Source organism: Myxine glutinosa, chromosome 4 (genome assembly GCF_964187855.1).
Source record: "Myxine glutinosa chromosome 4, kmMyxGlut1.1, whole genome shotgun sequence".
Lineage (NCBI taxonomy): Eukaryota > Metazoa > Chordata > Myxini > Myxiniformes > Myxinidae > Myxine > Myxine glutinosa.
This window is the reverse complement of record NC_136264.1, coordinates 131,987,289-132,002,510: the sequence shown is the minus strand read 5'-3', so window position 1 is coordinate 132,002,510 and position 15,222 is coordinate 131,987,289. Positions and strand designations below refer to the sequence as shown.

General features: G+C 48.2%; 1 protein-coding gene across 2 annotated transcripts in view; it reads left to right on the top strand.

The window, feature by feature from the left end:
* The window catches only part of LOC137425227 (DNA topoisomerase 3-beta-1), a 37,498-nt gene continuing 22,276 nt past the window's right edge, over positions 1–15,222 (top strand). The window contains exons 1-5 of one of the 2 annotated variants that reach the window (XM_068113429.2): positions 1–73; positions 1,440–1,571; positions 8,895–9,001; positions 9,114–9,188; positions 9,759–9,943. In XM_068113429.2, the coding sequence (XP_067969530.2) occupies positions 31–73; positions 1,440–1,571; positions 8,895–9,001; positions 9,114–9,188; positions 9,759–9,943 (542 nt within the window). In that variant the 5' untranslated portion in view covers positions 1–30. Of the gene's footprint in view, positions 74–120; positions 550–1,439; positions 1,572–8,894; positions 9,002–9,113; positions 9,189–9,758; positions 9,944–15,222 lie in introns of those variants that run through there. The other variant, XM_068113428.2, reaches the window with a different exon arrangement.

Genomic DNA, 15,222 nt, shown 5'->3' with positions numbered 1-15,222 from the left:
GAATCCATGAATACATCTGCAAGGTGAACCATGAATATATCTGCAAAGGATTATAATCTAAGAATCTGCAAAGGTAAATCCACGAATCTGCTGCTGTAAATTAGGGAATATGGCCGCGACAGCGAATTGCAACTGACGAATGAGAAACAGCGAGAAAGAGAAATGGGGGTCGGGGAATAATGAGAAGGATGTGGTGATCGTAAGGCGATCCGATTACAGTATATCTGTTAAACGTATTTAGTGTATTTATATATGAAAGCAAGTAAAGAGTACAGTGCCGACTATGTACCAGTAAAGAGTACCACGACTCCTGTGCCGCAGCCAATGGGAGAACAGAAGGTGTTCCTGTACCGGAGTGTACCGCGTACAGTACAGTGCCGGCGGTTCAGTTCGATATTCATTATTTCACTCCTCGCCACAGTTTTCTGATGATTGCGATTTGATCTTGGCGCTCATTTTTATCGCTCTGTGTTGTCGCCATGCCGAAGCTACTCATGGTTGCTGAAAAACCTTCTCTCGCTCAGTCCATCTCCTCTCTGCTGTCCAACGGTTCGCTCTGATGCACAGGCCCGGCGTGTTCCTGTCCACGCGTCTACGGCTGTCCGGACGGACCCGTTCGCGTGTCTTTGTGTGTGTGTTTGTGTGCGTCTGTGCGTGTGTGTGCGGTTGCGTTTGTGTGTATTTGTGTGTGTGTGTTTGCATGTGTGTGCGTGTTTGTTTGTGTGTGTGTGTGTGTTTGTGTGTGTTTGTGCATGTTTGTGTGCTTGTGTGTTTGTCTTTGTGTGTGTGTGCATGTTTGTGTGCGTGCGTGTGTGTGTGTGTGTGTTTGCATGTGTGTGCGTGTGTGTTTGCATGTGTGTGCGTGTTTGTTTGCGTGCGTCTGTGTTTGTGTGTGTCTGTGTTTGTGTGTGTGTTTTTTTTAAGCGCGCGCGTGTGTGTGTGTGTATGCGTGTCTGTGTGTGTGTGTGCATGTTTGTGTGTATGTTTGTGTGTGCGTGTTTGTTTGTCTTTGTGTGTGTGCGGTTGTGTGTGTGTGTGCATGTGTGTGTCCGTGTATGTTTGTGTGTGCGTGTTTGTTTGCGTGCGTCTGTGTTTGTGTGTGTCTGTGTGTGTGTGTGTTTTTTTTTAAGCGCGTGTGTGCTTTCGTGTTTGTGTGTGTGTGTTTGTGTGTTTTTTTGTTTGTTTTTTTTAAGCGCATGTGCGTATGTGAAACGCAAACGCCATTACATATCCCCTATAAATCTGGGTAATGGAGGCTTGTGATGATGCCCACATGATCTTGATGATGGTCATTATACCCCGAATCATCTGGTGGGCTCTTCACAGCTTCATCGGATGGGATCATTTCCTAAACTGCTCTGTGCTGTTAATGTGCGTGTGTGACGATGCGATTCTGCTGAGGAGTCTATGAAGGCTGTGTGTGCATTCCTGGTGAGCAGGACGAGCGGTGGTGAGGAAAGGGGTGAGCCCACCTTGCTCCGTGTACGAGTTTCGCGGACATTTCCAGGGCCAAAATGCGAGCTTCCGGGTCACGTCGGTCTGCGGTCACGTCAACAGTTTGGACTTCACCGGTTTGTTCGGTTTTTGTCACTTGGGTATCTCACAGAAGGGAATTTTGGGAATTGCGTTCTGGAAATATAAGCAGCTTTGATTCAGGACAAGGCCATTAGGGCTATCATGTTCTCTTATTTCCAGCAATTTTCCATATCCCTTTATCCCCGATGCTTCTAGGTACCTACCAAATTCCAGTTTAAATATATTAGATACCGTTTCTGCTGCTACTACCTTTCCAAGGAGACCTTCCATGCATTAACTAGAGCGGGCACTCGGTGGAGAGCATACCTCCGCCCGCCTGAACAGTTTGCGTTTTGTGTCCACTGATCGGCCATATCTGCAGCCGACATGAACCAAAATCGAATCGGCATGTTCTTCTCACTTACCCAACTCATCCACCAAGTTTTGTCATAAATCATCCACAACTTTTTGAGATATCGAGCTATATATCGTTTTTGGTCCTATCACTCAATGGTGAAGAATCATTTCAGGTAATGTCGGAGTTTATGGGCGTAAACTCAAAAATTTCTAAAAAGTAATTTTATTTGTTTTACCTGATTAAAAACGATTAATCTTTTTTTAAATATTGATCCGTTCAGTTTGAGCACTCAGTTATGGCAGGCGGTCGTCCCCCAGCTCCTCGTTTTATTGTGCCACAAGATGAAATTTTAGATGATAACGCTATGGTCGCGGAGGATCATAATATCACTTCTTTGGCTCTAATACCTGACATTATTAAGTGGTGTGCACGTCGCAGACTCATCAAGAATTATTGTATTTGCCCTCGATGTAATGTCATGTGATAAAACTAAGACCGTCGTTGACTGGGCAAACTTCCACCGTGAGGTGTGTGAACAATTTCTTGAGACAAACCCATCAGAAATTGGTGGCATTGATGAAAGAACTGGTGAGCCTATCGTTGTTGAGGTGGATGAAAGTAAGTTTTTCCACCGAAAATACCACCGAGGCCAATGGCGAGAGGGTCATTGGGTGTTCGGTGGTATCGAACGCGGCTCTCACAAATGTTTTCTTGTGATTGTTCCTGACCGCACCGAGCAGACTCTGCGCGACCTCACCCTCCAATGGATCCTTCCAGGTTCTCACATTATCACTGATGGCTGGCGCGCCTACAACAATGTTGATGACTGGGCACATGGTATCTACACGCACAGCACAATCATACACCAGGAGAACTTCGTCAACCCGCTGGATCAAGACGTCCACACACAGAATGTGGAAAACATGTGGATGAGGGCCAAGCGCAAGATTCGCGTCAGTTTGGTACCTCGGATGCGCTATTCACCTCATACCTGCATGACTTTATTTGGAGGCAGACTGTTCCTGAGGCTAAGTCCTTCCAACATTTAATAACCCTTATTGCTAGTATGTATCATGTGTAATTATTGTTTTTAACTGAATAAAATTACTTTTTAGAAATTTTTGAGTTTACGCCCGTAAACTCCAACATTACCTCATTTCATTTAATTAAATAAATAAATAATTCGTATGTGGATACGTATTCAGATTTTCACCAAAATCTTACTATAATTCACCAAATGTCCATCCGTCTGTCTGTCTGTCTGTCTGTTCGAAGGTACCGTAAAAACTGCTGAACTGATCTCAATGATACTTTGGGTGGATAATCCTGGGATCTCCAGGAGTAAAATAGGCTATTTAGTTTTCCCAAGTTAAGCTTTAGTCTCCAGCATTCTCAGGTTTGGACTCACGCATAACATTCGCGTTCGCATAACATTCATTGTTCTCATTGTGACGATGTTGTTTTCCCGGGTGCCGCACAAACTGCTGCACCGATCGCTGCACCGATCGCTGCACGGCTGCACCGATTGAACTCGGTGACCTCGGACAAAGACCTTTTATACGGACACAGGTTGAATCCCTGCTTGAGAGAATTCTAATCCCTTTCAACTGAAGGAAACACGTATCGGGAGTACATACGACATCGGAAGTACTAACTGCACGCGTCTTCAGTATCAAGCTTAAATCTGTCATGGCGGATCTGAAGAGCAGAATGCTTGGAGAAATGGTGGGCTACTTCGGCATGAAGGAGGATCAGAAACGTGGACTCCCACACTGCCACATCCTGCTGATACTTGCTCCCGCATGACGTTATTTTCCCGGGTGCCGCACAAACGGCTGCACCGATTGAGATTTAACGGATGTTTATATAAATCGTTTAAAAGAAAAAAAGCCTTCAATTTCTGATATTTTACCTTTTCATTTGGGCCTCCCAATTGAAGCCCCGCCCATGGGGTGGGTACCGTTGTTAGTTGAATCAATTCGTTCTTGTCACACACACAAATCTCACCACCAAATCGAATCGTTTCGTCCAAATCCGTCCATACCTTTTTGAAATATCATGCTGTATATCATTGTTTGCCTTGTCACCCAATGGTGAAGAACCCCCCCTTTTTTTTTGTATACAAGATCGAGGCTCGTGTAAGAGCTAACATCAATCACAAAAAAAAAAAAAACGGACACACAAAACATGCAATAAATGGAGCGGGAGACAATATGGGGAGAGAGAGGGAAGCACACAAGTACAACAGCAGAGAACAGGGACATCGGAAGATCTGTGAGAGGGAGAGGGCTTGGGGAGAGGAGGCATGGGAAGGGGGGGGGGGGGGGGGAGGTATAAAACACATGGATTCTGCTATAACTTCCAGGAAAGAAGTCGGTATTTCAAAAAAAAGTGTATCTGGGGTGAATTAACGGGGGTAGAAGAGATCAAGGTTTTGGATGGGGGAAGATAGGAGATGGTGGTGAACAGCTATTTTAAAGACCTGGAGGGAGGAGTGGGATTGAAGAGGGTGAGGGAGTTTGTTCCAGAGGTGGGAGTAAAGAGGAACGAAGGAGTGAAGGTGAGCAGAGAGTCTTGATTTTGGCAATTTCACCAGAAAGGGTTGCTGGCAGATCTTGTGCGACCTGTAGGAATATTTGGGGGACAGAGCCCAGAGAGAGCTGGGGGGGGGGGGGGGGGGGGCAAGGCTGGATAGGAGTCGATAAAAGACAAAAAGACCACCTACCTACCTGCCTGCGGTGCGTGAGTGAAAGGCCGTCGGAGTTAGCTTCATCGCGGGAGATTCCAATGATTCTGAAAGCTTTGGTTTCAACAGCGTGAAGCCGAGCTAGGTGTGAGGCAGGAGCACCGGCCCATAGGGGAGAACAGTATTCCATTGAGCTGCGGATGAAAGCCTTGTATGTGGTGAGGAGCTCAGGTGTGCCAAGGAAGGACTTCGCACGATGGAGGATGCCCAGTCGGCGACTGTCTTTGGAGGCCAGCTTGGAAATGTGGTTTTCCCAGGAAAGATCATGGCAGATAGTGAGACCCAAAAGCTTGAGTGACAGAACTTCTTGGAGAGGATTGTTCAGAAAGTAGATGGGAGGGTTGTCCAGTCGGTCTTTTCTGAGAGACATAGTGAGAGTGTGAGATTTGTCAGGATTGAAAGACATGTTTCTCTTGTTTGACCAGTCTGTGATTTTGTGCAGGTCTGCAGAGAGTGAGGAGGCTGCAGACTGCCTATCTGAGGGATGAGGAACGGAGCGGCAGAGAGTGGAGTCATCAGCAAAGAGATAGGATTTTGCAGAGATTTGGAGAGATCGTTGATGAAGACGAGAAAAAGCACAGGGCCCAGAACCCGACCTTGGGGAACTCCAGCCTGAACAGGAAGGGGAGATGAGAGAAACCCATTCAAGGCCACACGTTGACTTACGACCAGAGAGGAAGTCCGCAAGCCATGCATGGAGATTTCCATGGAAACCATAGGAGGAGAGTTTGGTGAGCAGAGCGGGGTGCCAGACCATATCGAAGGCACGTGATATGTTAATAGTCTACTTGCCAAGCCTATAGAGCCCTCTTGTGAACCCGGAAATGTTGAGTACCCCAACGTTTTAAGTTAGAAATGTACAGTATGGGTCCCCAGCACTTAGAAACTGCCGGATGCTAACTTGCATATGTTGGGCAATTAGCAAAATTAGCATTAATAGCATTAACCTTATCAAACATAGGCCTGGGACACTGAAATTTCTGTTTCGCTCTATTGCTCCGTTTGAATGCTACAGGAAAACTCCCATCCACTCACCATAGAGACCGCGACCCTCCACCATATCATAAATGGCCAGGTGGCAGATGAAAAGGTGAATGTGCAAGATGCATTGAAGATCGGACAGGACATGAGCACACTGTTCTCTTCATCACTTCCTGCGAGATTTCATGCGCCCATCTCAAATAAGGTGGTGACAATGACATTCACCAAAAAAAGAGTGAAGGTCAATGCGAAGATCATATGTGACCTTGAGGCGTTGTTTGCTCGGCTGCTGGTGGTGGGGAGCAAGAGAAGAATGGAGCTCTCTGCCCTCTTTGACTACGAGCTCGGCCCAGTCCCTGCATCCATCATCGATGAGTATGGATGCCTCAGGAAGGGTAACAAGTCTGTGATCGTCCAGCGTCTTGGAATCCTTGCCCCCAATCCCCACCCACCACATGTTGTACTCGTTGATGCATCGCAGCTCATCTACCACGTGGTGTGGCCATCGTCAGGCACTGTGGCTGACCTCGCAGCCAGCATGGGGTGCCGGCTTAATCGCTACATCACCGAAACATTTGTCATCTTTGACCGGTATGAGCAAGTCTCTGCCAAAGACCACGAGGACCTCCATTCATTGTTGAGACAGCAGAAGCAGCATGTCCAGAGTAGAGTGACCTGGTCTGAAACCAAATTGATGATCAGGGATCAAGCTGTTGGAGAAGAGGAAGGATTCGATATCCGAAGCAATGATGGATTCCATGACTTTGCTGATAATTGGGAGAAGGCTGATTGGTCTGTTGTTGCAAGGATCTGTTTTTGCCCCTTTTTGTGTAAAGCGGTGATGTTGGCTGATTTCCAAGCTGAAGGCAGATGATCTTGAGCAAAAGAGAGGGTGAAGATAACAGAGAGTGGCTGTGAAAGATCTGCAGAGCAGGATTTTATGACCCATGGGCTGATGCCGTCTGGTCCAGTTGCAGAATCGAGGATTGACAGAAACTTCTCCACCTTGTCAGAAGAGAAGGACACAGAGTCCAGGTGCAGCTGGGTATGACTGGGTATGGTGGGTACAGAGAGAGATGGGTTTGGGACACAAGATTTTGAGGCAAACACAGAGTTGAGGCATTCAGCTTTTTCACATTTTAAATAATGATGCAACCAATAGCCACATTTGCTCAGAACTAGAATGGTGTTGCTTCATGGACTTCTCGCCAGATGTGCCAGACTTTCGCCCATTGGAAGATTTCCGCTCTTCCCTCACATTTGCTTTATTAGAGTTGAATAGTTGCATTACGTACACTGCTTAGTGTACCCCCTAACCCCCACCGCAAAGCCACTGCTTACATCCTCCTGCCCTCCACCCAGCCCCTCTTAAAACTGGGGCTGTTGAAAAGCATGCTTCACTTTAGTTTAGAATAATTTGTTTTCTGCTTTTCAGTTTATTTTCGTTTCTCTGATAGCTACTGTCATGTCTGCTTCATTCTTCACTAGCAGAAGTACCCGGCATTGCCGGGCGGGGGAGGAGAGGGGAGGTGGGAGGGGAGGGGAACGGGGGGGGAGGGGAAAGAAGGGGGGGAGGGGAGAAGAGGGGGGGAGGGGAGAAGAGGGGGAGGGGAATGGGGAGAGGGGAGGTGGGGAGGGGGGAGGGGGAGGTGGGGAGGGGGGAGGGGGAGGTGGGGAGGGGGGAGGGGAGAATGGGAGGGGGAGGGGAGAAGGGGAGGGGGAGGGGGGAAGGGAGAAGGTGAGGGGGAGGGGAGAAGGTGAGGGGGAGGGGGAGGAAGGAGGGGGGGAGGGGAGGGGGTAGGGGCGAGGGGGGAGGGGGAGGGGGGAGTCAAGTCGGAAGTCATTGTCGTCAATTGAATGTCGCATTTATTTTTTATTCCCTGTCAAATGGCATTGGTCCCGCATTCCGAACCCGGAAGTCGGAAGTCATTGTCGTCAAATAAATGTTTCACTCTCTGTCACATGCCGTTGGTCCCATGTCAATCGGATGAAGTTGAAAAATTAACGTTACGAAGTTTCTCTGGGACGTACTGATTCCGAATATGAAGTTGAAAAATTAACGTTCCGAAATACGCTGATGACGTCATAATTTTAAAACGCGAAGTTTTTTAAATTTTAAGGTGTGCTGTAGTTGCTCTGAGACGTACTGATTCCGAATATGCCTTTGGTTTCGCTCTGCGATGAGTAGTTCTCGAGTTATAAGAGGACAAACAAACAAACAAACAAACATACTTTACTGCTTTATATATATAGATATGAGGTGACACTTTGAACTAATTGTCCCCCGTCGCACCGCGGAGCGAAAGGGGGACTATGGTTTTCCCCTCCGTCCGTCCGTGCATGCGTGCGTGCGTACGTGCGTGCGTAAGCAAAGGACCGCATTCGAATTTGGTGTGTGGGTGCAACCCACGTCAAAATCCAAGATGGCCACTGCCATGTATGTCTGACGCCATGTATGTCTGAACCTTGTGAGCGGAATATCTTGAAAAATAAGCGAAGTACCAACTTCTAATCTGGTGTGTGGGTGTATCGAGGCATAAGGAAGAACCCTATTGAAAATTGGGTCGCCACGTCAAAATCCAAGATGGCCGCCGCCATGTATGTCTGAACCTTGTGAGCGGAATATCTTGAAAAATAAGCGAAGTACCAACTTCTAATCTGGTGTGTGGGTGTATCTCGGCATAAGGAAGAACGCTATTGAAAATTGGGTCGCCACGTCAAAATCCAAGATGGCCGCCACCATATATATGTCTGAACATTTTGAGCGAAATATCTTGAAAAATAAACGAACTTCTAACGTCTGATCTGGTGTGTGGGTGTATCTACGCATAAAGAAGAACGTTATTGAAATTTGGGTCGCTACGTCAAAATCCAAGATGGCCGCCGCCATGTATGTCTGAACATTGTGAGCGGAATATCTTGGAAAATAAGCGAAGTACCAGCTTCTAATCTGGTGTGTGGGTGTATCTAGGCATAAGGAAGAACGCTATTGAAAATTGGGTCGCCACGTCAAAATCCAAGATGGCCGCCGCCATGTATGTCTGAACCTTGTGAGCGAAATATCTTGAAAAATAAACGAACTACTAACTTCTAATCTGGTGTGTGGGTGTATCTACGCATAAGGGAGAACGCTATTGAAAATTGGGTCGCCACGTCAAAATCCAAGATGGCCGCCTTGCGTCTTCCACTTTGTCGACTCGCATCACTTCACCGACGGGGGACCTAGGCGTAACGCTTGTTTTCCCTTCTTGGATAACATTCCCACAATTTGCTGATTGTTGTACTTGTCCTCAGGCCGTTACACCAGCTGGGAGCTTGCCGATCCCGCTGAGCTCTTTACTGTCGCCCCAACGGAGAAGAAAGAAGCAAATCCTAAACTGTACATCGTCAAGCACCTGCAGGTAGTGGAGCACTCGAGTGGAGCTCAAGTACCTGCCCCTGTTGTTTACCAAGCACAGCCAGGACACATGTAAACATGCATCCGATTCCCTCTCACCCATCCTCCCGTTACAGATGGAGGCACAAGGCTGTGATGGGATCGTGCTGTGGTTGGATTGTGATAAGGAAGGAGAGAATATCTGTTTTGAGGTTTGGAATTGTTAACCTGCACACTCTCCCAGCGGGCTATACTTTCCCAGTCCTGAACCAAACTGGAAAAACCCATGCACGTCTCTCCCCATCCACACTGTGCCATGCACAGTGCACACACCATCCCAAACCACATGTTGCACTTTGATACAAATGCCATCTAAATGTACTCCCCATCCGTTTATACACCTTCCTTCGATCCCCAAATTGATGGGACTGAAGATGATGGGAATAGAGCCTGTGATTGATGCTGTGAAGAGGAACGGGTTGAGATGGTTTGGTCATGTGTTGAGGAAGGATGAAAGTGACTGGTTGAGAAGAGTGATGGAAATGAATGTAGAAGGAAGTAGAGGACGGGGAAGACCGAGAAAGACTTGGCTGAAGATGGTGGAAGAAGAAATGCGGGCAAGGGGGTTAACAAGGAGAGATGCAGAAAATAGGGCAAAATGGAGAAGATTGTCATCCGCAATGCTAACTCCCACTCCAGCAGGGAAAATGGCCTTAAAATGCCTGTTGTTGTTATTGTCTTCGATCCCAAAATTGCTAACTTGTCCCTTTGTTTTTGTGCAGGTTTTGGACGCCGTGAATGGCTACCTAGCTTCACAGACGAATGTGTGGCGAGCACGGTTCAGTGCCATTACCCAAGTGGAGATCACCACGGCGCTTGCAAATCTCATCAAGCCGGACAAGGAGGCCGCACAGGCGGTTGATGCTAGGCAGGAGCTGGATTTACGAGTTGGTTGCGCATTCACAAGGTATACCTTTGGCATGATCATGATGGTTCATCATGGCCCGTATGACCCGATCCTGAGTCAATTGTTGCTTGCATTGTTTACCAAAATGTTGATACACATGACACGCATCTCCGGCCGTGGTGTGTGTGTGTGTGTGTGTGTGTGTGTGTGTGTGTGTTTGCGTGTGTGTGTGTGTGTGTGTGTGTGTGTGTGTGTGTTTGTGTGTGTGTGTGTGTTTGTGTGTGTGTGTGTTTGTGTGTGTTTGTGTGGAGTTTGTGTGTATGTGTGTTTGCGTGTGTGTGTGTTTGCATGTGCTTGCGTGTGCGTGTGTTTGCATGTGCGTGTGTGGTTGCGTGTGTGTGTGTGTGTGTTTTGCTTTGCTGGTTCTTATTTCCATATGAAAGTTTCTGAATGTGGAACGGAATCCTCCCAGGTCTCAAAGTATCCACATCCGTATGTGGTGATTGTGTGCAAATTGCTGTTGTTGGCTGCTATCACCACATGTGGGTGGGTTTCAGGAGGTGGATAGGAGTATTGCTGGTGTTTGAAGTATCCAACTCCCTTTCAATAAGGCGGGGGGGGGGGGGGGGGTCGCATGATTCATAGACCACACTGTGAAGTTTTCTTGTTCTCAGAGTTTTGTTCCGAGGGCTCGTTTTAGGATTGACATTGAGCCCTGGACAGCCTCCAACTGTAGTTCGTTTGTAGTAATACTAGAAGTTAAGACCTGTTGCTTCGCTGATGGGAATAACAGTGTTACAGACAGAGATAGTATTTCTGATTATACACTGCCTTTTAAAGCATGCAGAAATCTTTTTGATAGGGCGATATTGTTATGAATTTTGGGGTAGAGTGATATATAGATCAGGTAGATCTGTGTAGGTATCATGCGCCGACTGTCGTGAAGAAGACGAACCTTTTCGTGTACATAAGTAGAGGACCTGTTTAGCCCGGATGTCGGATTAAGTTTGTATATTTGTGGTCATACAAGGATGGCCTTGTGATAATTATCTTAGGGATTATGTTAATTCCCCTGGGTGTGAGACCTTGTGACTTATCCTTTGTCCCTTATGGCACGACACCAATAGTCACGAGGCAGGCCCGTTAGCACACACACTAATTAAAATCCCCCCACAATAAAACTCACCGGAATGCACCGTGGGCACTTGGCAGGAGGCGCCCACGCATTGCGCCAAATGGCGATAAAACATTGTTCAGGCCGGCTGAGGCCACGCCCACCTCGCGGTGGATTGGTCGAAGGGTTTGATGGGGAGATCACACCAATGTGGTAGGAAGGGCCAATCGGCATGCAGCTACCAGCCGATTGAGGTAAGAAGGGAGCCCGGACTGGTCACTACAAAGCACAGGCAGGCCGGGAGCCATGCCTAAGAAGGACTCGCTATTGGGCCAGGTGTCGACCAACGGGAAGGCCAGGGTAAAGAGGGACTCGTGATTGGTCAAGGCAGGGGCAAGAAGCTGGCCACTGATTGGTGGAAGGAACGCCGAGGGGGAAGCAGAGCGCCGATTGGCTAGGTACCACCGATGACGTCAGGGGCAAGTAAGAAGCGGCACGCTGATTGGTGGAGAGGACAGCTGACGTCACGAGACAGCCAATAAAAGAACTGGCTGGCCGGCATTTTCTTCTTCTTGTTTTGGATCCCTTCGTGGTCAGACCTTGTTCCCTACTGCCCTCGTGATTCTCTACCTCAACCTCTTGCCCCTCTCGTTCACCTCTGCCCTCGACTCTTGCTGACGGTGTTCCTTTGACGAGCGAAGAGCGGGGTCTCATCGAAGCGGCTGGGAGACGAGCTGCACGCCTGCCGCTCGAGACGGACGGTGGGGCCTGGATAGCGTGCACGCCAAGGACGTGCGGTCGTTCCCGCCAGCAGCCTGGGACGGCGTCATTCCCGAGGAGAACGCAATCCACCTCCGCTGGTTGAGCTAAGCCCACACACACATGCATGGCCCTTTATTTTCATATATTCTTCCTTTGTGTGTATTATATGTCTGGTGTGGGGATGTCCCAATTTAGGACATTTATTTGAGCGTCACGTTTTCATTGTTCTCGGGTTCCGTTTAATAAACCTGTTTATTTTTGTACATTTTAATTCCGTTTTCCTTTGAGTTACTTTTTGCATGATTGAAGACTGTTCGGGGATCGCGTCAGGTAAAAGCGTCCAGCTTGTTCTTCTTCTCTCTTCCTCTCGCGCGTAGATAATAAATCCGCTATTGAACAATGCCTCGAAGTAACGCTCGATTGCTATCCGTGATTTACCGGTCTTCACCGAGGGGGATCACACGACAATATGTTACTGTTACATGAATAAAATGGAAATGTTGAAAGAAAAAGTATTGAATATAGCAAGCATTTTCTGAATCTAATCGATATGAGAAACGGGATTGAATGAGACTCACCATTATTTTAAGTGAAGAAGAAGATGAAGAGCTTTTGTTTTAAACTGTAAATTGAAACCGGCCCGTCTATCGTCAGCTTACTCAACTATATTGTTGTGGATATGAGAATGTTTTTTTTATTTTATTGTTGTGGTAAAATGTTGTTGTAAAAGGTTGTTGTAAAATATCACCCCTCCTCCCTCCGTTTGTGGTTGTATAAAGGTCAAAGGGCGTTCCCGTAGTTAGTCCATAAAACATACATGCAGGACACGATATATCTTTTTTGACAGTTATATCCTTATTATGTGTATTAGTGTAAGGCTGTGTCTTCCATTAATTGAAATACTCCATTGCACCAGTGAAAGAGAATAGATCCCCTTTCCTTCCCATCCCCAAAATCTCCCTTTCCTTCCCATCCCCAAAACCTCCATTTCCATATTACATCCCCTCTCGTCATTGCTGGGCCCTCGATTCCCAATCACCTCCCCTCCAATAACCGCCATTGACCATGTGCTTGAGTCGGAGAAGAAAGGCGGGTCCCCACCTCGTCAGAGAGGGGAGGAGTGATCCAGCCCCACTCGACCAACCATGAACAAGGGGTTTGGCTTGAGAGGGCGGGGAGAGAACGTTTGGGGGAGGTTCGGAAAGGTTAAGGGGAGGGGCCTATATAACCCACGGCGGGGGCGTTCCCAGAGGAGATGGACTTTGAGTTGGTCTGAGTTGGTTGGGAGTCGGTCGTCAAGTGCAGAGTGGTGAAGAGTCAGTCAGTAGAGGTGGTGGTCAAGTGGTTGCGTTGGTTGCGGTGAGGAGTCGGTGGTAAAGAGTGAGGGACCAAGAAAGAGAGAGAAAGAGTCCTGAAGCAAGAGAGGAAGTTGTTGAACTGGGTGGGACTAAGCAAGAGAGGAAGTTGTTGGACTGGGTGGGACTAAGGAAGGAGAGAGAACCCATCACACCAATCCCCCAAGCTCCGCGTTGGCTCCACCAAGCGTTCACCTCCACCAAGGCTCCACCAAGCTCCGCGTTGGCTCCACCAAGCTCCGCGTTGGCTCCACCAAGCGTTCACCTCCACCAAAGCTCCACCAAGCTCCGCGTTGGCTCCACCAAGCGTTCACCTCCAGCCATCCTGCCATTCCTGCCATTCCTGTCATTCCCCACGTGAGTCTGCCTTTTGTTTGTTCTGTCCTGGGTTAATTAAGACTGTAGGTAAGCTAGTATTTTCCCTGTGTCACCTGCGTCTTATGTGCTTGTAAATAAACGTGACTGCTTTCTTTTTGCTTGTGTGTAAATAGTCAATAAATTTAGTAGTATTTCCAAACCTTTTTGTCTTCTTTTTCTTCTTCACATCCGTGTCGCCTTTGTCTTTTCCCTATTGACTAGCTGTGGTGCGATCCGGCCAAAGTCCTGGGTGAATCGGGTGAGTCAGGGATCCTGTTAGGTCGCGGCAATACCACCGCTCGGTAAATAACATCTTAATCCGCGATCTGTAACAATTGGTGTCGAGGAGTTGGATTCGGACCTGGGAGTAAATTTGTTAGGCCCAAATTTTGGAACACCAATTGTACTATTAGAGTAACAATTGGTGTCGAGGAGGGAGATCGGACCCGAAATCGGACCCGAAGCGCGCTTAACGCGCTCAAAATTACAAGCTGCCGAAATTTATTTTGTTTTATAAAGCAAAACCCGAATTTTGAGATCGCGCCATGGACAATCAAGGCGATCGGATGTCGGTGGGAGAGATAGACAGGGTGGAATCGACCCAGGACCTCGGGGAAATGTATGTGGAGGAAAGGGAGGAGGAGAAAAATGGCAATGTGGTTGCGGAGGTTTCAGACGCACAAAATGGCGCTCTCGCGCACGTGGTTAAGGGGGCCACGGCCGCGGAACCAATGAGCGCGACCCAAATGCAAGCCTTCATGACCCAATTCATGGTTGAAATGCAGAAAAAAAACGATAGTGAGAAAATGGAAAGCAGAAAAATGGGGGCCCTTATGGACAGGCTAGAAGCCAAAATGGGGGTAATGGGAAACCAAATTGAAGCAACAACGAACGGAATGAGGGCCGATAGAGAGGCAAGGGAGTAGAGGGACAGAGACCGCAAGTTGGGCGAAAGGGTCCCAGGGGTGCACGAGGAAGTAACGCGGGTCGAAAAGCGCTGGTTGAGCGAAGCGGAGGAAAGCGCGGGTACAATGACGGGGGTAGAAATCGCGACACGTGGTTTGGAAAAGCCGACGACCGATGAGGTAGAGGGAATTTTATTAAAGCCAACGGTCGTCGAGGTGAGTACAGAAAAAGCGGAAGTGGGCATTGAAATTGAAGAGATGACGGAGGTAGCCCGGGAATTGCAGGGAGAAATGGAATATGTGCAAAGTCCCTGCTCACATCACGATGCTGTGCTTAACCCAAATGGAAGTTTGCAGGTTCGCGTGGAGAAAAGGATCCCCCAGGTGAGTCGTGCTGTTGTGTATTGTGCGGGGAGATTTTGTAAGAGGATGTTTAGCGACAAAAGAATTTTCGCGCGCTTGGGATCGAGGAAGCACCCGGGCATTGGTGAAGGGTCCCGTGTGAGTGGAAATGGCACGCGTGGGAGGAAAAAGTGTGCGTCGGCGAGTGGGGGTGTTATAAAGTGTGGGAGTGAAACCGAGTGCGAGCAAGAATGCACGTCGGTGTGTACGGGGTGTGACACAGGGAGTGAGAGCAATACGGAGTGCACGCCCATGGTGAGTGTTACGGAGGACGTAACGGAGGAGAGGTGTGGACCGAAGTGTGCGCAAGAGGTGTGGTGTGTAACAGAAAGAGCGTTGGTGGAATGTACGGACGGCGTTGGAACGCCAGGTTTTGTGAGGGTGAAAGGGGTAGCGTATGCTTGTAAGCATGCAAGTAAAGCATCGACGGTAACCAGGTTAGCG